The sequence below is a fragment of the Rhinolophus ferrumequinum genome, chromosome 9 (assembly GCF_004115265.2).
Source record: "Rhinolophus ferrumequinum isolate MPI-CBG mRhiFer1 chromosome 9, mRhiFer1_v1.p, whole genome shotgun sequence".
In the NCBI taxonomy this organism is placed as follows: domain Eukaryota; kingdom Metazoa; phylum Chordata; class Mammalia; order Chiroptera; family Rhinolophidae; genus Rhinolophus; species Rhinolophus ferrumequinum.
The window spans coordinates 50,379,766-50,403,936 of NC_046292.1; the positions used below are offsets into that span (position 1 = coordinate 50,379,766).

The following is a 24,171-nucleotide window of genomic DNA, read 5'->3' on the forward strand; positions in this document are numbered from 1 at the left end:
TTCCATCTCTGGACTTGAAAAGCAGCTCCTAAGCCGTCTTGGTACAATATGAGAAATGACTGTATAGAGAATTCCAACTTTGGTGAAATAGTATTGGCAGAATGTTGTTTTAGTCAGATCTGCCTCTCTCTTCTTAACACTGTGGTGCTCCCCTGAGAGCACCGTGCTCAGAAGGGATCCTACGCCAGGAGGGAGATGGGCACACCAAATTGTCAGACTTGCTTATGGAAAATTAATGGAAAGAAGGCAGGGAGTGACTGGCAAGTGTAGGTAGTGGCGGTTTTAGGAATTGTCTTAAATTTGGAGATTTTAATAAGTATGAAACTTAGTAATTGTTCAGTAATTTATTTTCTGCATTTAAAAAAGAAATGGATAAATAGCTTTCTTTGTGGAATTATATTCATATTCCATGTCTAGAGATAAAAAACAATGGATTGATACTTATCTACAGTCACATATTCAATGTTATTCTCTGGCATTTTTCTTTTTCTTTTTTGAGATTTCTAGTTCTATCCAGGAATTACCCACAAAGAAATAATGATTACATTAAAAATCCACAGGGAGAAAAATTATGGAAAAGACAAGTGCACAAATTTTAATAGTAGTTGAGCTTAGATGATCCCTGTATGATTTTACTTTATAATTTCTGATTGCTAACTATACAGAGTTTCTGTAATTTTAGATTTTCTTTGAAAAGTATGTTTTAATAAGTGTTTATAATTAAAAAATGATTTTGCCTTTTATCTAAATAAAGAAATCAAATGGATGCATCAAGTACCCTAGTCAGTCTGTTCCTTCAAGCTATTTTTACTTAGTCAAACACAATGTTGATCATCTTAAATACAATGATATAATACTTTTGAGCATAAAATAGAAACCAGGATTAAGACATAGAATAACATTGTCTGTTAATCTACTATTTTTCCCAATATGTAGCACAGAAGAGAATATTTTTTAAACATGAAAGTGTTTAAAATATATTAATATCTGAATGCTAATGATTTAATATTTTCTTTTGTCTTTCTGCTTGGTCAGATGATTACACAGTGCTTCAATATAGTTAAAGAGAATAAGCAACAAAGTATAACCCCCCAACATTATTCCATACTCTGATTTTAAGTAGAAATTATATTTATAAGTATTTTAGGCTTTGTTTTTAAAAAACTTATAGTCACTACTATATGTAACTGCTTTGATGTTATATAAGCTTTTAATAAAAGGTGTTCATTAAATTCTTATCGAGATGTTATTTGGTTGAGCACCCTCTGTTGATTAAAGATAGGTTTCCTCACTGTAAAATCAGAAATAGTAGTAATTGCCTGTATTAAATGGAAATGTTAAAGTTCATAAAGCTTGAGAATCTTTGAGCAACAATTGTATATATACGCATACAATTACGATGATTACCCTTAGATGATAGTTCCTGGTTTGAAAAAGAGTTTGGTTTGACATTTAGTAATTAACTAAAGCCTTTCTGCATGATACCGCCTTGACTCAGCAAAGCTGCATACAAATCAGTATAGAGAACTTTGTCTTTTAAATGTTAAAAAATTGTTGGAGCAGATAGGTACCTAAAATACACTTTTATAATAGCAATAAAAAATTCAATAAATTCACATCCATTTTCTATCTGATTGCTAACTATACAGAGTTTTTTAGTGATAGTCTATCTCAAGAGAGTCTGACTATTTAACTATATACTATTTTTTAAAAAAGGAATTGCTTGCTCAACTCTGTGCTTTCCATAAAACATTGAAAAATAGGGTGCCACTGCAAGTTAAAACCACATAATACTGCAGGCTAAAACTGAACAAAATTTGATTGCAGACCTCACTATATTCTTCTTGGTTTTGGCACCAGAAACATATCTTTCTAGAACGTGCTCAAGATTTTTTGAACAGTCCATGAAAGGTGACAGGGATGTTAATCTCCACTTCAGCCCTGGCAACTTCACGCAAGTCCTTGGCATTCAGAATCAGGAGATAAGCAGGGTTTTGTCCTGCCCCAGGGCTCACCACCACACTGAGAACTACACCTGTGAATCAGAAAGAAACAAGGCAATGCTGAATTTTTTAAAAATGCCCAGGGCCACAGATTAAATGTCACTGACATAATGTAGGAGGTATTACATTGACAAATAAAGAAAACCATATGACTTGTTATTTTCTTGGCTCTTCCGCCACCTCACTGTGTGACCACCCTGAAGGGGTCTTTTATACTCTGAATGTCCCCTAGACTATAAGCTCTAGGAAAGGAGTGACCATATCTGTCTTGCCCACTGTCGTATCCCAGTAGCTTACTACAATGAGTAGACCATAGAAGATGTTCATTAAATTCTTATCGAATGAATTGATCCGTGCTCTCATTAATAACATAAGATTTAACATCTGCTCTACCTACTGCAAAAAAAAAAAAAAAAGTGTTGTGACAAATGAAAAATTTACACTAAAACTCTTCGACAGAAGTAAGGTATAGTAGTTCTGTAAGTTCCAAGACCTAGGTGAAAGTTTACTTCCTTCAACCAAAATGAGAACAAACCTTTGACAATTTTGACTGGATGGGCTGTATGTGTACAATCATTTAGCAGGAAATAGCTCTATAATTCTTCATTCATTTCTCTGTGGTTTTCCATATTTTAATTCCAGAGAGTGTAACCTACTTGCCTATCCTAGCTAACCAATAGTTAACTAAGACTGATGCTTTGTAATTGAATTGTTGTTTTATAAGCTGTAGCTCTGGGTCCTTTTCTAGCCCCAGGTTATTAAAAGAAACAAAACAAAACAAAACTAGAGTTACAAAGCCACATTCTCATTCTTTTGATCTGTTAGAATAAACCACTTTTCTTCTTTAGAACTCTGTTGTTTTTCAGAAATGTATCTGGATAAAGAAAGGCAAAAACCTAAAATTCATGCTGCTCTTTCCTCCTTCTTTCCTCCCTTATCTATAGCAGACATTGATGTTCCATCAAGACTCCAGATGGTTCTTTAGCATTTTTTCCAGTAGTAATCAATGAGACCTGACCACAAGGTGAAAGTTATTTTCAAATAAGTTTACAGTCTTTAGTGCTGTCCCACTCAGTAGTATTAAAGATCATTTCTGAACATTAGGGAATAATTACTGTGACTTCCCTCCTAGTGAATTAATGATATGAACACCAATAAAAAGAGAATATTCAGACACATTCATTGCTTTCATTACCATCATCTTCTTCTAAGGCATCGGGGTGAGAAACAAAGATGGGTTCTGATGGGTATGAATCGGGCTCTTGCCATACCCAAGTTTCTTTAGTTTTGACATTCAGCTTACAAAGCTGTTTGTTAAGAAAGAAAAATCAAACAATCAGTCAATATGCTTTACTTGAGTAGCATATGACTTAAAGTACTGTTGTAATATCAGTGAAATGGATTAATTACCCTGTCTGGAACAAAGTGATTCAAGCCAAGTCCATATGCGTATGTATAAGGTTTCCCACCATACTTCTGGTAATTGATTTGCGGAAATTCAAATGCTACAAAATAGAACACATGCTTAGGAAAACTCAGTTAATCTTTTTGAATGGAACATGTTCCCTCTCATGCAAGGTTTTTCTCTAAATCATCTCACCTTGGCGAGGCCCTGAAAAGAGAACCTCAGGTTCCAGCCAGATGGTCTCGTCACTGCACAGAATTGCAGTGGCAGTTGTGTTTGGTAGTGTGACTAAATTCTTGCCTGTGTCAGCCTAAGAAAGAGGATAACAGAAACCTCAGTGAACAGGAAAGAAAAATCAAGCAGCCATAAAGGCAGTCTTCCTAAATTTTGTCTCCTGAGTTCTTTATTTCTTAAGTCAATATGTAGGGAGGAAAAACTCAGAAAACTCTAGAGAGGGGAGCCCTGAAACACAGCTAGAAAAGCTGGCTGTGCCTGTGTATACATCAGTTGTGCATCACTGGGAAAGTCACATAATCTCTTAGGCCCTAAATCTTCTCATCTGTAAAATGAGACTGTCCTCAAAGAAAGAGGCCTCTGAGGAAGAGTCCCTGGAGAAAAATAAAACAAGACAAAACAGTGGTTTTCTACAGAACAACAAATATTTCAACCCCTCCCCCCAACCCCTGCAGGGATCCATTTATAGTGTTCCTCTCCTTTATAGTTAGGATATGTTTTTATTTTGTTTGAAAAATATTATACAGTTATGGTGTCAAAAAGAAAAAAAATAGAAAAACTACTGGACCAGATTTTTAAAAGACCTCTTGTCACCTCATCACATGATTTTTCAGATTATTTATTAAAGGAATGAATAGCATGAACCCTTCCTAAGAACATATTCACTTAGTAATGCCTGTATTAAATATTTGAGTACACATTTTATGGTAGACTCTATTCTAGGCATTTGGGATATTTCAGAGAATATAGTCCTTTTCCTCATGAACCTTACATTATTACATAAACAATAAATATACTTAATAGATAATGTGTATAGTATGTCAGGAAAGTGGGGAGAAAAAATAGAACAGAGTAAGGGGGATCAGAACTGTGAAGGGTAGGTGAGTTGTAATTTTAATAGATGATCAGGGTGAGATCTCATTAAAAAGGTGACATCTGAGACAAAACTTGTAGGAGATGAGGAAGTTAGTAGTTCGTATATCTGGGGAAGAGCATTTAAGCAGAGAGAACAAACAGTGCAGAGGCCTGAGGTAGGATTGTGCCAAATGTGCTTGAAGAGCATGACAGAGACCAGTGTGGCTGCAAATGACTGAGCATGGAGACAAGAGCAGGAGAGGAGGTTAGATGGATAATGGGGCCAGATTGTGTAGAGTCTTAAAGGTCATTGTGAGGACTTTTTCTGTGAGTGAAAATGGAAAGCCATTGGAGGGTTTTGAGCAGAGGAGTGACAAGCTATGATTTATTTTTATAAGAATCACTCTAGCTGCTCTGTCGAGACTTCCCTTGGGAGGAGGGGAATGCAAAAGTGGAATCAGGGACAACAATTTGTCTTGTAGTAGTTCCGTCAAAAGAAAGCAATGGTTCAGACTAGGCTAGTAGCATTGGAGTCAGTGAGATATGGAAGGAAGAGCCAAGAGGATTTCCTGATCAGTAGGTTATGGGGTAGAGAAGAGTCATGAAAATAAGAGAGGAGTCGAAGATGACTCGAAGGTGTTTGGCCTGAATAATCAAAGGCTGGAGTTGTCACACAAAAGATGGAGACTACTGCAGGTGGGGTAAATGTTTTGGTGGGGGAAGAGGAGAAATTTAGGTTTTGTCTTAATAAGCTTGACGTTCCTATTGGAGATCCAAACAGAGACATAGAGTTGGCAGCAGTTGAAAGGAAAGTTGAAAGTGTAAATGCAGCCTGCATTAAAGCACAAGTCTTTACAAAGGGAATGAGTGTACAAATAGAAGATAGAACAGAATGAAGAGGTCTACAAGAAGAGAAAAAAAATATTAGCTGGTGAGGGCAAGACGAGTCAAGAGAAGGATTTTATGAGAGGGCAAAATAATAGCATGATATGAGTGATCCAGTTAAAAGTGGAGAAGAGTGATGATATAGGAGAGAGGGGGAGAACTGCTAGAATGATATGTTTGGGTGGGTGAGGGATGATGGGAAGGACTAATTCTGAGTAAGACGATGGATAATTCAGTGTGAGTACAGATGCTGGTGGGTGGGTAAATGTGGTGGCAGGAGTCTGCGTTCTTTTCTGACTTTTTCATTCTTTCAGTAAAATAGGAAGCAGAGCCATCAGCTGACTATGCATGTGGAAGTGGGAGGTGTTAGAAGCTTGAAGAGAGGAGGGCGTGAAATATTTAACTAGGAAAGTTGGAGAGTAAATGAAGTTGGGAAATGTAGCGGTAAGATTTGTGGTCACATATTTAAACACAGGCCAGTTAACATGATTGTGTGTTTTCAACACTTACTTTCAGCCTCAGAGGTACAAGCATGGAGTGGGTGGAGAATTAAAATTGAATACTTGCCTGTGGTTTTGACAAATAAAATAAGAAAAAGGCAAGTGCAATGAGGATCTATACAAGAGCCATAATTATTGACTATGGAATTTTAATTAAGGAGGGAAGGTAAGTCCTCAAGAGAGTGAGGAAATTGAAGGTTTCTGATAAGAAATGCAATAGAGCAAATGATGTTCAAAGCTAACAGATAGCAGTCAGTGGCATGCATGAAACTAAGATTAGGGACAAAGTACATAGAAGTCACAGGTAATGGCAATGTCGAGGGCCATGGGGCCTGAGTGGCTGAGATAGAATGGAAGACAGTTTATCAGTGGAAGAGGTCAAGGAACTGAGAGGCCCAGTTTTTGGAAGAATCACCTATGATGTGTATCTGGAAATCACAGAGTCAGGAGTGGATCTGGGAAGTGTGACATCAAGCCAGAAGGGAGAGCGAGTGGTGGTTAGTAGATGACAACAATAATGAAGGGTGTATATGTGTGTTTGTGTACATACCACTCGGCTACATAATGAGCTAAAATAAAATTAAAAATTGGGGAGATTTTAAGGGTGCATGGAAGGAACAGTGGTCTGAAAGCAGCAAAGTAGAACAAAGAGGACACCCACCCCAATTCCTGGCCCAGTTGTACAAGAGCTATAGGAGGAGAAACTGTCTCCTCTGGAAATTGCTGCTGAAGAGACCAGTGTTCTTGGGAGAGAGTCGGATTTTGGTAAAAGAAAGAAGGTGGAGGGAACATTTTGAGGGTAGAGGGAATTTTTTTGGCGATGTATTATGAATTAAGAGAAAATAGTGGAAGATTCTCAGGATAGGGAAGGGATGGGAGGTGAGGAGCAAAGAGAGGAGTGGATTTTGTGAGATTTTGTGAAATGGGGCCTGAAAGCACTTCATAGTGATGTAAGGAAGAAGAGAGTGGTGTGTGTACATATATATGTTAATATGTGCATACAATAAGTTCAGGCGTCTATATCAACACACATTATTCATGTGATTATACTTTAAATATTTTCCTCTGTTCTCTTATTTTTTCTATTAAATTATGTTTTTTAATGTAAGAAATCTGTCACAACAACCTAACTCCTCCTTTTGACTTTCGCCCCCACCACACTTTTTTTTACCACATGCGTTTATCCTTTGAGCAATCTCACTTTTGGGGACCTATCCTATTCATATATCTGTACACATATGAAATAACATACATGCAAAGTTATTCCTTGTGACATTATCTGTAATAGTCAAAGTGTGGAAATAACTCTGTTGCTTACCAGTGAGGGACGGTCACAGAAAGAATACTGTGTAGTTGAAAATGAATCTTCAGAAGATATTAATAAATGGAAAAAGCAAGGAACAAAACAGTGGGTATACAAAGTTACTTTTTGTGGAAGAGAATGGAAAATAATTATATATACATATATATTTGTATTTTTTATATTTGCATAAACAAACAAAGGAAAAGGAAAGACAATAAAAGTTACACACGGAAGTGAAGAGGAATGGTATGGAATGGGTGCAGGTTAAGGTTGGAGTGAGACTTCCTAGTGTAAACTTTTTTATATCGTTTTGATTTTTTGACCATTTAAATGCCTCTCCCATTCAAAAATAATAAAAATATATTTTAAAGATATCACCAATATCTTAATCAGCCAACTGGAAGCTCTTTCCTCTTCTTAGCCCTTCCCTCAACGTGTTTATTATCTCCTCTTCCCCTGATTCATGACCGAATTTTCCCCTCACTGCCAAACTTTTAAAAGTGTAGAGTACAATAACGGCTTCCCTATTCTCACCAATTGCTCATCTTTAGTGCCTGGAGCCTGATTTTTGCCTCTCACATCGCTCCCCTGGAGATCACCAAATCTGGGGTTTGGTTCTGAGTCTTCATCCTTTTCTACTTGTCTGTAGCCGTGGGCACCTGTGAATCCCTCGTTTGCCCTATCCTGTGTGGATGTACCCATGGATGTACCCACTGAAACAATTGGTACTATGCTTGTTATAGTAGTTATTCAATAACTGTTGGAAGAAAGAGAAAGCAGAGTCTAAGGCAACATTCGATATTTTTCATCATTACTGAAGTTCCCCTTTCTATAATTTGGTAGATTTTCTTCCGGCAATGATGACTACACATTTAGAAAAATCCTTCCTTTTTTTTTGGAATGTGATGAGAGAGATAGGCGGAGAGAGAGGAAGGTATATATATGCTAAGGGGAAAGAAAGTAAGACTGCTGAAGGTACTTGACTGATCTTTCTCATGATTTCTCTTCTGAGCTCCAGATCCATATACTCGGATGCCAGCTGTCTAGTGAACATTTATGCTGCGATGTCCAGTGGGTACCTTACCCACTGGTTTTCAGAATGAAATCCTGGTTTTCATTCTGGCTCTGCTGCCACTGGCTTTTGCTAAGTCATATCCCTCTTCTAAGCTTCAGTTTCCTCATTTGTAAACTGAGGGAGGTTGAATTAGTTTATTTTTAAACTCAACCTTCAACTCAACATGTGTAAAATAAATCTTACTCTTTTTCCTGCACACCAGCTCAGCTAAGTATACCATCATCCACTCAGCTGCTCAAGGCAGAAATCTGGAAGTTTTCCTCTCCCCCTTACCCTTCACATGCAATTAGGCCAACTCCCGATAATCTTACCTCCTAAATATTTTTCAACATTGTACCTTCCTTTATCTCTCAGTTCTCATTTTCTTAATGCAGATATTTATCCTCTTTTATTTGCCCTATTGCATTTGTACTCTAATAGAGTACTTCTGGCTTTTAAACTCTACCTTCCAAATTGTCCTCCATGTTGCTACTAGAGGGACCTTTCTAAAATATAGATTTGATCATGTTATACCCCTCCCCCAACTCTTAAAACACTTCCATGGCTCCCTATCATTTATATAATACCCAAAGGCTATAAAGCCCCATACAGTATCACTCCAACTGATCTTTCCAGTCCCTCTGCCCACTGCCCATCTCACCTATACTCTGAATGAACATAGCAACTACTTTACATTTCTGTGCTAAGTTTTACTTTTTTAACTCCTTCCTGCCTTTGTGGTAGAAGGTCTTTCACCTAACCGTAATGCCCCACATCAAGCTCCTCCCCCGTTTTCCTTCTTCATAGAACTTTCAGGCTTGCTTAAAAGCAGTAGCGTCTGATGCTGAATTGGGTTTAGTTCCCACTGCATCTGATCTAAGCCTTGGGTACAATGTTTTACATTCCTTGTAGCTCCCTCAACTAATTTTGCGTATATCTAGAGATAGATGAAAGTGTATATTCATGTACCAATTGTGAAAATTATATTTTTCTTGATTTTGGCTGTCATTTCTATCACACTAAAAATCTGGATGTTACTCTGATTTTCTAAAAGGATAGTCACTGATTACAGGGAAGAAAAAGTATAAATAAAGAGATGACTGTTTAATGCTATCATGATTTTTATCATCTAATACTATTTTCAGAAGAATTGTAGAAAACCAAAATAATGGGCTGATTTCCCAACAAGGGTACTTTTTGAAGCTTTGTCTCTAGATTTCAAATTATTTAAACTAAACTATTTATATTATTGACAAAAGATCCTAAGAATCAGTAGTTTGCATTATTCATTGAGAAAGTATATTTTAAAAGGATTTTGTAAATGAAAGAACAGCAGGTTTAGAATCATGAATCCTGGTTTTCATTCTGGCTCTGCTGCAACTGGCTTTTGCTAAGTCATATCGCTCTTCTAAGCTTCAGTTTCCTCATTTGTAAACTGAGGGAGGTTGAATTAGTTTATTTTTAAAGTCACTTCCAATGCTAAAATTTCAAGACCTTACGAACATAAAGCAGGAGAATAGATCCTGGGAGAGATGAAACATTCTGGTTATATCTGAAATCTATGTAGAGGGTGGTTACCTTGTCAATATTCAAAGGAAGTACATATCTCCTAACTTCAGGCTGGGGAGCTTTTCTGGCATTTTTTTTCACCTCTTCCCAGTTCTCACGTAAATTGGCCAAATATAAGTAATTGTAAACAAATTCAAATCTGCAAAATAAGAAGTCAAACATAAGCACAGAGAATTACAAATAATTTTACAGAGGTGATTCAAGCTATTTAGAAGCACATGTGCCTGCCTGTTCTTTATTCCCCAACCCAGAAACTGCTAATGACCCACGTATATTAGAGCCATATCTTCCTGCCCACGCTGGGTGAAAAAAAGAAACCTGCCTCATGGATATGTTTAAATAACAGCAGCTCTTGATACTTTGTGTTCTGCCATTCTGTCTGAGTCTTTAGTCACTTAGCTGTTTTGAAGAAAGCATTCCTGTTTCCCAAACCCAAGAGATCTTGTCAAGTTTAAGTGAAGTTCAGGTTAAGTTCACTTATCAGGTTATAGAACCTTATTTTTCAGATCTTGTTCATGGACCTGATCAGTTTTTAATCATTCACCATGGTTTTGATGTTCAATTTATGAGTGTTTCTGATTACCTAAACCCCCTACAGATTTTTTCAATGGTATCTTGTGACTTAAGCATACTTCCTGCTTTTAAAAATGTAATTCTGGTTAAATACGGAGAGCAGCATCTTTGAAAAAGGCCCCACATTTCCAGGAACAACTGAAGATGTAAAGTTTACCCACTGTTCTTTCTTACCCTTTCCAGCAACAGAGATCCACAATCAGAAACTCATTGTCTTCGTAGGTATTGATGTGATGGAAAAGGTTAAAAGAAGAGGTTCTGTATTTATTATTGAGATACTTTCTTCTTTTTTTGTCAGCAATATGAAGCCAAACCTTAAAAATGAGAAAAATATTTTGATGCATTTAAAAAGCAAAAAAGTGTGCCTTATGAAACACAACTTCAGGATCACAAACTTGACAAATAAATGTAAGACTTACGCCCATGGTTTCATTGGACTCAAAACAATCCATGTAGTTGGCTCCCCAAAGACTCCACGAAGAAAGGAACTTGAACAGGTTAATTTTTACTGGTGTCTCCACAAAAACAATGTAGTTGGGAGTCAAACCAAAACTGTTCAGAAACACAAATGGACTTGTAAATGGGAAGGGCTGATTGTCAAACCACGAAGAAATGTGTGTACATGAGGTATTCTCAGTTACATGAATCAACAGTGCCTACATGAAATTAATTACGTTTAAATTTAGGTTTCTGTAAGAAAATGTGATCAGAATTTGTATCAAAGGTAGGCAAAGTTTAAAAGTGAGTTTTCCTGAAGATTCATAGCGGGCCTTCAAAGTTACCTATGGACGTAAGATGGCTTGAATCGGTCACTGCAGGGAAATTGTACAACGACCTCTGACTTGCTTATTGGATCTTCCTTGTCTGAAATAAAGTGGTTTTAAAAGGCTTTGGAACAGCCTTTTTTTTTTTCTTTCTTAATACAAAGCACTTAGAACAGCTTATGCAAGCAAAAACATACATTTTCAGATTGTGATTTTTTTTTCAGAGCTTATTTTCATTTTCTTAGTCATTGGCATTTCTTAGCAAATTTTCATGTGAAGCTGCAATCACCCAGGAAAATCCAAATAGCAGCAGATTTGGAGATGTGCACTCAAATAGTACTGTGGTAGGCAGCATACAGTGGGGTCACGTCTTACAACGAGGTGGGTTAAAGTCAGGAGTCCAAGGCAAAACTTCGGTCTGCTCACAACACCTTTTATAGTCTTTTAAATTGCCTACAGAGTATAGTATCTATGGGTGTGTGTCAATAGCCCTGTACGGTAATTCTTATGCATATTAACATTTATTTACTCCTAAATCACTGGTCTTCAAAACCTTAGTGTGCATCAGAATCACATAAAGAGCTTCTTAAAATATTGATTATGAGGCCCACTCCCAGAATTACTCATTCAATTGACCTTGGGTCGGGCTCAAGATTCATGTTTGTAACAGATTCCCAGGTGGTGCTGCTGGTTGGACTACACTTCTAGAACTATACTAAGCAATGGTAAACAAAAATCCACATATATTCAAATAATTCTCTCTTCAAGATGGTTATTAAATTTCTGGCAATGAATGGAGCATGAATGGAGAATTCTAAAGCGTACTCTCTCTCCTGTTTTAATATTCTTTCTCCATAGTAGTAATATGAGTTAATAGATTTGTTTGTAATTTTGTGAATTAAACATACACAAAATACTTAGTACACGCTCGTGTGTGTGTGTATGTGTGTGTGTGTATGTGTGTGTGTGTATGCTATTATTCATATACATATGTTTGTTTAAAAATTTAATTTTGCCTGGCACATGAATAAGGGCTCAGTAAGTGTTTGCTATATTTGACTCTAAATCTTACATGATTAAATCCACATAGACACCACATCTTTGACAGTGTGTAATAGAACTTAGCTACTTGCTTTCTGTATTTTCAAGTTGTCATTTCCTGCTATTGTGCCATCGGGCATTGGTCCCATTGTAGGGAAGGAGTCAGGGCAATTGTTCCGAAATCTGAGAGTCATTTAACTGTGCATATAGTGCTATCCTGATATTTTGATCTTGCACCCTGTATTTCCAGTAATTTTCTCACAATATGGACACTTGTTTTAAAAAGAGTCAAATTGGTAAACTGACCTGCTTGTAGTGGAGGGATCTTTACAATATTGTAGGCAATTGAAAAATTTTTCCCAAAGCAATTACCAATGTTGTAAACAGTTCCATCACTTTCAATGTGAGGGTGAGCTGTGGCTCCATTGATCGAGACATAATTGCAAAGGTCAACCTATAGAAGGAGAAAAAATGTCATCCATGTTAAGAGAAAGATTATAGTACACCTTTGGTTCATAGTTTTGACTTCACCATTATTGTGTGCCCCTCACCCTAAGTGCCCCTTCTTTGTCTTTCCATCTCTCCAAGTCCCACCTTCTTTGAAGTCTGCCTCAATTCCCATCTTCAGTGCAGAGCTTTCCTCTGACCCCCATGCTGACCCCACATGCCTCTAAAATCCTGGCGTTCTCACTGACTGTGCTCTTTGATTGATGTGTACCATATATGGTTCTGGTTATTTTCCTTTCGCACATGCAAGTTCTCCTGAAACGATGATAAAGTTGAATCCTCGGACTTCTTTATATTCCCCTTCATTGCGTTGGATGAATTGTATGAAATTGCTGATATTTAACAATTTTAATTTTCCAAAAATAGCAATTTTCTAGGGCGCAACCTAAATACCAAATCCAGTGTCCTGCACAGAGTATAAAACTAGAACTGAAAGGAACCCCAACATTCATCTAGTATAGAAAGTCTTAACCTAAGTAGATTTCAGGGGAACCATGAATGTCCTGGAATTAAATGCAAATGTTTTTGGAGAGAGGATTTAGTGCTTTAATTCACTTTGAAGTCTCATAAGAAATTCAGAACCATGAATCTAGCACAAACCTCCCAGTTTACAGAAGGAGAAATTGAGGTCCCAGAGGGGTCAAATGACTTTTTCAAAGACCAGAGCCACATGTTGGCATAATCAGCACTACAATATACTGGAACCTGCTCGGTGTAGATTTATTGAATGAATAATTGATGGAGTGTATATTTCTTTAACCAAATTTTTTCTATTTGATTAAGAGAATAGGTTTCAAAGCATAGGGAGTTTCTAGCATTCTTATTTCAATAATAGCTAAGACATTCATTCAGTCATTCATCAAGTAGTCATTGAGCTTTTATTATATGCCAGGCACTGTGACAGAGTCTTGAAAAACAGAGATGGTCCATTCTTTCAAGAACTTCAGTGTGTACTTGTCTGTCCAATATTGTGGCCACATGTAGCAATTTAAATTAATTATAATTAGATAAAGCTTAAAATTCAGTTCCTCAGTCACATTAGCCACATTCAAGTGCAGATAAAGAACACTGCCATCATTGTATGAAATTCTGTTTGCTTGCACTGTGGTAGACCAATAAGCTGGAATATAGACAGAGCTCTAAGTGTAAAACCGTATCTGTAGAGAACGGCCATTGAACCCAGACTGGGAAGTTAGACAGGGCTTCAAGGGTGATGGCTACAACTAACGCTTGAAAGATGAGTAAAAGTTAGTCAGGTGGAGAAGGATGACAGTGTGTTCCAGGGAGTAGGAACCCTCATGCACAGGCCCAAAGCTGTGAAAAGCACATGCTCTTTGAGGACTGCTAGTCATTTAACATGGCTGCTGGGAAGGGCCTGCGTGGAGGAGGGGGATAAGAAAGGGCCATCCACGAAGACCCTGGTTTGGACTTGATCTTGGAAACTATGGGTGCCCTACATGGAGTAACACATCCATACTTGCATTTTAGAAAGATTCCTTCTACTGGATTAAGGAAGTTGTATTTAAGAGAATCAGGCTGGAAACAAAGGCTATTTCAGTAGTAGTAAACAAACAAAAAAAGGAATCAACTTTTAAAAACTATATTTTTATATGAACTCAGGGTACCTTGCCCTAACAAAGTCTATTCTGGAGCCGTACCATGAGCTGTATGTTTCCAATTAAATGACCATAGCAGTTGGAATACAGATTCACTGTCAAAGTCATCGTCAGTTCATCTCTAAATGATCTACACACATACTCATATGTGGTTCCAAACATACATCAAAAGCAAGAACGAGCTATTGAGAGTATGCTAAACCTTAGTAAATAGTCTGTGAGAGTTGTCAATCAGCTTGTGTCACTGAGACCCCGTGTTGGAACTACTTCTCCTTTCTATTCCTACTACACTGAATTTCTAGTTCTGGTCTTGAATTCGACCTCACTGGCCCCCTAGCTATTCCATATCTCTTTTACCCTCCCATACAGCTTATACATAGCAGATTAAATACCTAACCCGCAGCTCTGCTTATACCTTTCCTTTGAACAAAAACTTTCAGTAGCTTCCCATTAGCTAATCAACTTATTCCAAATTTTTGTCCGTTATTCAAACTTTCAGTTTCACCCCACCCTGTGTCCCACTGTTCCCCTTCACATTACTAGTTCTCAACTGGGAGTGATATTGTCCCCGAGGGGGAGAGCTGGAAATGTTGGGGAACATTTGGGTTTCCATAATGATTAAGGGCATGACCGGTATTTAGTGGATTGGGCCAGGGATGCCAAACCTCTGCAATGTGTGGGATGGTCCCCACAATGGTGAATTCCACCCAATGCCACTAATACCTTTCCACGGAAAATACTGCAAATCTAGCCAAAGAAATTATTCTTTAGTTTCCGTGAGCATATCCTCTATTTTACCACCTCTTATACCTTTGATCACGTTGCTCCCTCAATCTGAAATGTCCTTTCTCTAAATTCATTGAAATTGTGCCTCTCCTTTAACTTCTAACTGAAATATAAGCCTCTTAAATCTTCCTTTATCTCCCCACTTTACATTCCCCAACTATGGCCAGAAATAATCTTTCTTCTCTATGCTTTCATAGGTTTTCCTTCTCCTGTAGAACTCATCACATTATATATCCTATTATAGTTGTGTATTTGTTTGATTTATCCACTAGATGTTAAGCTTTCCGAATACAAGCACAGTGCCTTCAAGTAGTTACATCTTAATAAATACTGGTTGAAAAATGTGGATCTATTTTATTGAGTGCTGCATTGAGATTGACTAAGTTCTCAGCAAAATTTGTCACTTTCTAATATTGCTGATATTTTTCACTTTGCTATCTCATTTAAAATATAGATCTAATAAGATTCTAATAAGAAGTATCTATAGGGGCAAATTGGTACAACATACTTACCTGGAACCATGAATAACAGGGTTTTCAATATTAATAGCTACAATTTTTTGAACTTTCAATTTTGCCAGGTCCATGCTAGCCTATAAAAGCCAAGAAGGGCAGAGACCATGTTATTTTACCCATTGATGTATCCCTGCCATCTAGCATAAGTTCTGGTACATGGCAGATACTCAATAAACGTGTGTGTCACAAATGAATGCATGAATCTGTTAGGGATTTTATAAGGTTTCATCCAATCCATATAATGGGTTTAAAATTTCATAGATGAAAAAGCAAAGTTTGCCCTATGTCACATAGTTAGTAGCTGATGACAAAGCAAGGATTTGAAAACCTTTCTGCCTCTCCTGTCCTTTCTATCAAATTGCACAGTTGAATTAATTATTGAGTAATGTTGCCTGAGCACTGTATCCTACCTGCTTAATTGTCTCCAAGGTCTCAGGATTAATCTTTGTAATGAAGTTGGTCTCTGTGCAGGCATAGTAATCTTCCCCCACTGGGTAGATATTAACAAGGGCATTGTCAGTAATCTCTACTCCTCGAAAGTAAGAAAAAAACCTGCCGAAGCAAATGGATTTTTCAGTCCACTAACTTTTAAGCCATGAGAGAAAAAGGGCTCATGTAAATTATCTTTAATAACATGCAGTTGGGTTTCAGTAACCTGGAAAATATGTTCTTGCAGGGATCTGGGAAAGCACAGGTGCCAAATTCTGTTATGACGATCCTTTTCTCAGTCATGGCCCGCACGTAAGCGTCAGTGCGGATGAACCTGAAGGACACAGAGACATGGGAGAGGTCATAGACAGGGGCAATCGGTGTAGTTCATGTGGAGCTTTGAAAGGTCATTCTGTGCATCCTTATGAGGTCAGAATCATAAATCCACAACATGAAGAGTGAAGAGTATTGCGAGGTCACTTTCTTGGGATGACCGTGGGGAAAAAAGACAATGTGCCATGAGCTTAAATTTATGTCTTGTAAATCTCACAGTGACAGATAATGAAATTGAGGTTCAGAGAAATTAAGTGATTGGTGTATGTTGCCAAGCTGGGTTAGAACTCAAGTTAACCAGAGCTGGAAAACATGCATTTTTCCATATTATGTCACGTAGCCCCCATAGTAGTTCACTTAGGACCTCTGACTTCCTGGAGCTTATAATCCATCAACCGCCGCTTCGAGGGAAATATAGGATAGGGTATGCTGAATTATATCCCTTTCCATCTCCCTTATGTACCTCTTACATTTTTCTTCAATTTTAGAATTTATTTTGCTATTTTTAAGAGTAGGTATTCTTCAATCCCTTCTCTTGCACAGGCAGACTTCCTGAACCATATCCCAGACCAGATAGCATAAGTTGCCTAGGATTTCTCATGCAGGGTATGAGGTTTTTGCCCTTCCTCCAATCCATGTAGTAAGTGTTTAAAATTTCATAGACGGAGAAATAAAGTCATGAGGAGGCAAAGGTACCAAGGACTTTAGAAGGCATATGAAAGCTTTGACCTCCAAAACATGCCTTTTCAGAGCTAAATTTTTGCTTCACCTGATTTGTTTCTCTTCTATTACAGTCCAAGTTATCCTGACTACTCCCAGCCTCCATTTACTCTTCCTTTTGATGTCTCTTCACAATGCCCGGCATCTGCGGTGATCCACAAAGCCACTAACAGGCCTGCATATTAAAGCACAAGACACACTATTTACTGAGGTGTTTAATGGGTGCTTTCTGGAGTGATGCCTTATGCCTTCAAGTCTTTTACCACCAGTCTCCTGTTTGTTTGCAAGCGCCTCTGTCTTGTATCATTATGACATATGTGATCCTTACCTCCTTTGTGGCACACCTCCCTTCTTTCCTGTGGCCTTTCTGATTGTAAAAAGAGGGAAGGAGTGAAGAGAGCCAATGGTCTAATAGTAATAACAACAACTATAATAGTCTTCTTATTCCTGAGTGCCTCCCCTGTGCTAGGCCCTCTGTTGCTATCGAATCCTTGTAATGAATCCTGAAGTTGATTCTATTATTTTTCACTTGAGAGATGACAAAACCAAGAATTAGATATGAGTATCTTACAACAGGTTACCCACTTATGCAAGTGGTATCTGGTAGATATAGGATTTGAAGCCAGGCTTGTTGGACCCCAAAGCCCTAGGGTTTAGCTTCTTCTTTATCCCATAGCACAGGCCCCAGGGGTCTGTGCAGATGCCCTGGCCCGTGTGGATACTGACAGAAGTGAGTATAGAAGTCCCCTTGTGGGTTCAGGAGGTTGAAAAATCACATGGGAGGAAAAGCTGAGCTAGGCCCCACCCCTAGCAGGGGGGTGGGGCCTAGTTTTCCTTTACCTTCTATGGTATGTGACATGTCCTTCTTTAAAGTCAAACTTGTGCAGGAGGGCTTGCCCGTCAAACAGGTGGTAAAATGGCTCAGATCCAACTTCAAAGAGTCCTGGCCCACATCGAAGGAGACTGCCGGTGAGCCAGAGGGGGATCCTGCCTGTGATGGGTGTGAGACACAGAACATTGCTTCTTTCCCCTGCCTGGGGTTGGGCGGTCCCTAGGAAGGCGCAGTGATTATATTAGCAGCCTCTTCTTTATGAAGCTGGCGCTGAGGATCATTTCCAGCTCTCACGCCAGGCAGCACTTAGCAAATGCCTGTGATCAACTCTCCCTTCACCAGGAGAGCAAGTGAGGGGGGTGGTGAATGTGGCGGTGCCTCAGAGTTTGGATATAAGGTTGGAAGAAGACAGGGAAAAACGTCTTCAGGGGAATGGGATCCTTTACCTAACAGATTTCTCCAGACACCCATACATTTGTCTTTAAGAAGAATTTCAAATGTCTTGATGTAGTTTGATGGAGCTGGGGTAGGAGGGATGGATGAAGAGCAGGGATCAAGACACTGGAATAAATGTGTCTGTAGAACAAATCATTTAAGAGAAACAACAAGAATATTGGCTTTTGAAAATCGAGAGCTATATTCCTTTGAGGGGATGGGCTACTGTCCAGGTGAAGGTCAGCCTGCTGTAGCGGAAAGTGCACAGGGCTGCGTGTTAAGGACCTGCATTCTGGTTCAGGATTTACCACGGGCTCAACTACAAAATGCAGGCTACACAAGAAAGGCCTTATGCCTTTCATTTAAGCAGTTCCATTTGTACCCTCTTATCCTTTGAGCAGTGCAATATTTGTTTGGCAGTGTTTGCTTAATCCTTACCAATGTTTGTTTGTTTTGTTTTTTGAATCAAATGGATTGTTTTCTATAGTTCAATTTTAGCATCCCATTTGATAAGGATTTGTATTTATGACAAAAACTTTGAGAAGGCATGGCTTAGGCACTGAAAGGCACGGCATTAATTTCATTGCTAGAACCTAGATTGTCAGTGTCAGAATCTAGCTGAGAGCATTTGACTCATCCCTTCTATTTTATAGAAGAGGGAAATGGGAGGAAAGAGACTTGCCCTGGGTTTTGGCCCTTCCCATAACACCACGGCCAAGCAAGGACGCTGTATGAGTCAGATGGTGTCTTTGGATAATGAAAACAATGGTATTAACTACCGCCTATTGATCCCTTTGTGTCAAATACCAGGTGAATCTTTCTATGTACATGATCTCATTTAATCTTTACAACATCCCCATGTGGTAAAAGTTGTTTTTTGGTAGGTGAGGGAATTGAGGCTCAGAAAGTTTAAGTAACTTGTACGATTCACAGCTAGTAAAACAATAGAGGTGCAATTAGGACCTACATCTGCCTGACTCCAGAACCAAAACTCTCCCAATATGGTGGACATAAAACCTACCACCCTTTCATGTAATATTCCCAGATGCTCTCATTTATTCAGACACTAACAAGACAGGTATTTATGGAGCAATTATTATGTGCAAGGCATTGAGCTAGGCACAGACAATTTAAAGGTGACAAAGGTGTAATCCTACTCTTCAAGAAATTCCAGTTAGATAGCATTTTTCCACATTAGGAAATAAAGGTAAGTGAGCAGAAATGGGTTCTGGGTATAAAAATCCCCCACCTCCAGATTCCCCTCTGTAGCCCGCATGGGGAGCCAGTACTGAGAGGTGCCGATGAATAAGAAGGCAGAGAAGGGCAATCTCAACAAAATAGAGAGGATGGCTTCAAGCTGGGTGAGACCCACCTGTAACATGAGCTGTGAGTGGTGAGGAGAGTTCTTCCACAGTTTCAAACAGTTTCTTATATCCACCAGCAGGATGCTCAACTCTGAAATGGTGGAATAATGAGGAAGGAGCTTATGTTGATGTTCAAAGAAGTTCCCGGAGGCAGAGCAGAGCTCCAGGACAAAAGGGTCTCTCTGGCTCAATGCCAATGTTTGCGCCCCACCAGTCCAGCCTTGACTAAGGAAGCACATGGTGCTTGGGGGAATAGAAACGTTCTCCAGAGGAGCCTAGGTCCGTTCTCCTCCTTTGGTGTCAGGGGAAATGACCTCCTTTTTAATGTCACAGTGGACTTAATCCTGCCCTCGGCAGTGTTCCTGTGTTTCTGAAGATAAATCAACTAATCCTGCTGCTATCACTTCTCTTCCTGACAGAGTCCTTCCCATATAATGACTCTGCCTTGTCACCACTCTCTGCTTATTGCATCTTGATTCTCTTGCCTCACAGAGAGTCTCATCTCTTTCTCTCCTATGAGTTTAGAGACAACAGCTTTTTGGGTCACTACCTTATCCTTTGTTATTCACCCATATTACACCATCATCTCCTCCTGTCATCTCATGTCTCCACCTATCTCTCCAAGAGCTACAGTACTTTTTAAAAACAGTCAGACCGAGATTCATGTTTCATATTTTTGCTTATTTCCTGCCTCCTCATGTTAGCTCCATTTTATAACTTTTTAGAGTTATAAAGACTCCTTAATTATAAAGCTATCTTTTATTAAAAACTTACCATGTCACACACCATAAAAAGAACTTTGCATGCTATTAGCTCATTTACACCCCACAGTAACACAAAAGGGTGAGTACTATTGTTATGCTATATATGGAAAACCCTAGACTTTAAAACATCAAGTAACTTGCCCCAAATCACAGAGGTAGGAAGTGGCTTGGCAAGAAGTGCAAGCCAGGTCTACCTTATTGAAATCCTCATGCTTACAGCTGCTTCCAAAGTCCAGTCTAAGACACACAGAACCCACTGTAATTTAGACCTGAATTCTAGATATTTCCTTCAATGTAAAACAGGAAGAAACTCCCTCACCAAGACCCAAGGCCTTCCTTAAACAGGCCATCAGTCCTCTTCAGGAGCTCCTGAAATAGCCCATTTACCATTAACCACTAAGGCATTTAAAAGGAGTCTCCCAGAGATACTTACTGGATGGACATTTTCTTCAGTGAAGGATTGAGAGTTCTAGCACCAACTGCAGAATGAGGAAGCGAATCCTCAGCCAGGGGCCTTTATATGCCTTCTAAATCCTTCTAAAAGGAGTTATGGCTTTGGGAACTCTTTCCCACCCCCTTAGCTGAGGGAAGGGGAACAGAAGTGGCTTTCAGTGCTCAGATCCTCCTGACACTTGAGAATTATTTGGACTTGCTGTTCCCATAACAGTTTTTGGGCTGTTTTCCAGAGACCTCAATCTTTCCCGAAGAGAATGACAAGTGGATTAGAAAGAAAGGAGCTCTGTGGCAAGGTCTAGCATGAGGACTGAGCTGATCCAGTTCACCTCAGTGGAACCTGGCACCATTCTCTGCTGCCCAGCTCTCTCTACCACCTTTGTGCTCTCACCTTCACCTTCATTCATTTATTCCTTCACTTATTTAAAAAATATATATCTATTATACATTGTCTATGGACCAGACAGACATGGGCACAGTTCCTAGTTGCACAGATCTTATAGGCCAGGATAACAGAAAACTAATAAAAGAGTCAATAAAGTTTTGTCAGTGCTATAATTGGAGAAATGAGGCATATTATGGAAGCACAGTCTATATAGCACCTCTAACTCTCTCTGGTCACTTATTGACCCCATTTAGTGCCCCACTTGCAACCGTGTTGAAGACTATAGCTATGTCCTTTTGGTTTGTTGAGGATGAATCCCTTTTCATATCCTTGCTTGTCACTACTGCTTGCCTGCTTTCTACCTCACCTTCCTGCCTATTGGTACATGTTCTGTGCTCAGAGATTATATAGCACTATTTCATTTATATTTCTATACTTTTGTATTAGATGTGAGTTATTGGCCCGCACAGCACAGACATGGTACTGTACAAAGGAGTCCCCAGAAACAAACAACATATATACTAATCTAGTTAATGAGTTATGGCTACTCATACCAGGGCTCTTCAGCAAAACTGCGTAACAATTGATCTGAGCCCTCCTCAAGATAGAAGACAGAAGCTTATATTCCCAGCCTGTCGTGCTTTGAGGGTACAAGCATGTGACCTGGGCTCCACCAATCAGAGGCAGGGACAGGGGGCCTATTGGCAACACACTCTGTGCCAAGCATCAGTGGTGTCTCTGTTCAACCAAGCCTGTTGTGTCTCCACTGGAGACATTCTACAAAGGAAGCTGGAGCGTTATCACTAGCCTGGTAGTCTCCAAGCCCCATTCTTTATCCATCCCAGAGATTCTGTTAGCTACCTAATATTTAAAATATTTGCGTGCTGCTTTGATTAACTAAAGTTGGTTTCTTGCACGCAACTAAGAGCTATGTCTCTGTAAAATGGTGGTAATATAGGATACTGTGGTATTGCACAGGAAGAATATCTGTATTGGTATATGGATGCCCCAGAAGGATTTTTGAGAAAGTATCTAAGCTGAGGTAGGAAGAATATATAAAAGTTAGTCAGTCAATTGGCAGGGAGAAGAGTATTCAGGCACAGCATGTAGAATTTACAAAAGTCTGGAAGTGAGTGTGATTGGGAAAATGATAAGAGATGAAGCTACTAGAGATGATCATGGGTCAGATTTTGCAGGGTCTTGTAAACTACAAAGAGAGAGAGAGAGGGAGAGAGAGAGAGAGAGAGAGAGAGAGAGAGAGAGCGAGCGAGAGAGAGAGAGGGAGAGAGAGAGGGAGAGAGAGAGAGAGAGAGAGAGGTTTCAGTGATGCAGAGAGAATGAATTCTGATTTTGATATATTTATTAAAGAAAGACTTCACTGAGGGTTGTAATAGTTTGAAGGCTTCCTAGAGAAGTGGAATGAGTTGGAATCTGAAGGATTGGCAGGATGTGGACACAGAGAAGATGGAGAGGACATTTTTGGTGCAAGTTGCAGGGAGAGAGAAAGCAGAGTAGGCAGTTTGGGAGGCACATGTTAGAAGGATTTTCTATCTCCCACACCATTTCTGTTGGGTTTCATTTTCTCAGGAGAGTTTCTTCTCCTGTTATGGGCAATGTTGGGATACCTGTTCCCTGGCAGTCCACTGAAGAGAAATTCCAGGAATACCAGGGCCAGCATCTTTTCTTCATTTTTACCTCCCATTACAATGGGCCAAAGGAGAAGGCTTTGTGGCAGCCAGGTGCCGGCAAATCTATACTAGCTGAGTGATGGAGCACGGACAAACTGCATTTTCTATGGAAGATTATTTCCTGGGAAAAACCATATTACTGATGCCCACAACTGCACTGGATGCCTTTCTTAGGTGTCCCTGTGCTGCCTTTAACATTCTGGAGCTGTAGCCACATTTAAAAATAGAAACTGATTTTAGTGATTGTTGCCATCTGTTTTGTATCTTTGGTAGTGTTTATTTTTTCAACCGATTAGGTTGGTACAAAAGTAATTGCGGTTTAAAGGGTTAAAAACAATTGCAAAAACTGCAACTAGGGGCCCACCCATTGGCTCAGGCGGTTGGAGCTCCGTGCTCCTAATGCTGAAGGTTGCCGGTTCAATTCCCACATGGGCCAGTGGGCTCTCAACCACAAGGTTGCCAGTTGGATTCCTCAACTCCCGCAAGGAATGGTGGGCAGCGGCCCCTGCAACTAAGATTCAACACGGCACCTTGAGCTGAGCTGCCGCTGAGCTCCCGGATGGCTCAGTTGGTTGGAGCGCATCCTCTAACAAGGGCAACTGGACCTGGAGCTGAGCTGCACCCTCCACAGCTAAGATTGAAAGGACAACAACTTGATTTGGAAAAAATCCTGGAAGTACACACTGTTCCCCAATAAAGTCCTGTTCCACTTCCCCAATTAAAAAAAAAAAAAGAAAATTAGCAAACAAACAAACGAAAAACTGCAACTAGTTTTGCACCAACCTAATATTTCAATCCCAGAGTTCAGCTGCTTGGGGCTTTTTGTTTTAAAAATACAAATCATGGCAATTCATTCCTGGAGTCATTTACAGACTCATGGATCATGTGAGTTGTCAAGTTAGTATGTTTCATTAATATCACAATGCAAACTAATTGCTGTGCACTCAACCTCAATGAACCTGGAGTTCTTCAGCTATAAAACAGGGAAAATAGGCAAAGCATTTTTTTTTTTAAGCCATAAGAACTCTACAAAAATATTAAGTAATTCTTACCAATGCTCATTCTCAGGGAGTTTGATTTTATGTCTAATCTCCAGCTAATACCTCCTACCTCAGGGGTAACCCATTCAAATGTAGACCTCTTTTTCATGTCTAACTG

At 39.2% G+C, this 24,171-nt stretch overlaps 1 protein-coding gene across 2 annotated transcripts; it reads right to left on the bottom strand.

Moving 5' to 3' along the window:
* Window positions 1-851: 851 nt before the first annotated feature.
* On the bottom strand, window positions 852-21,002 carry RPE65 (retinoid isomerohydrolase RPE65). 2 transcript variants are annotated; one of them, XM_033114877.1, is made up of 14 exons: window positions 20,921-21,002; window positions 19,732-19,814; window positions 17,933-18,083; window positions 16,266-16,373; window positions 16,021-16,162; window positions 12,493-12,640; window positions 11,164-11,245; window positions 10,801-10,933; window positions 10,556-10,695; window positions 9,818-9,947; window positions 3,604-3,718; window positions 3,414-3,508; window positions 3,199-3,310; window positions 852-2,035 (listed from the first exon to the last, which is right to left on the bottom strand). In XM_033114877.1, exons 1-14 carry the CDS (start codon window positions 20,929-20,931, stop codon window positions 1,884-1,886), a joined length of 1,602 nt encoding a protein of 533 aa, XP_032970768.1. In that variant the 5' UTR covers window positions 20,932-21,002; the 3' UTR covers window positions 852-1,883. The 2 variants fall into 2 exon arrangements, with proteins under 2 accessions (XP_032970768.1, XP_032970769.1); XM_033114878.1 differs by lacking the exon at window positions 17,933-18,083 and having other exon boundaries at window positions 1,034-2,035; window positions 20,921-20,960.
* Between the last annotated feature and the right edge of the window lie 3,169 nt (window positions 21,003-24,171).

Coding starts and splice junctions, on each gene's coding strand:
- RPE65 (XM_033114877.1), bottom strand. Junction 18,084..19,731: donor ACTCACAGCTCATGTTACAG/GTGGGTCTCACC, acceptor CACCCATCACAG/GCAGGATCCCCCTCTGGCTC. Junction 9,948..10,555: donor GATCTCTGTTGCTGGAAAGG/GTAAGAAAGAAC, acceptor CTTATTTTGCAG/ATTTGAATTTGTTTACAATT.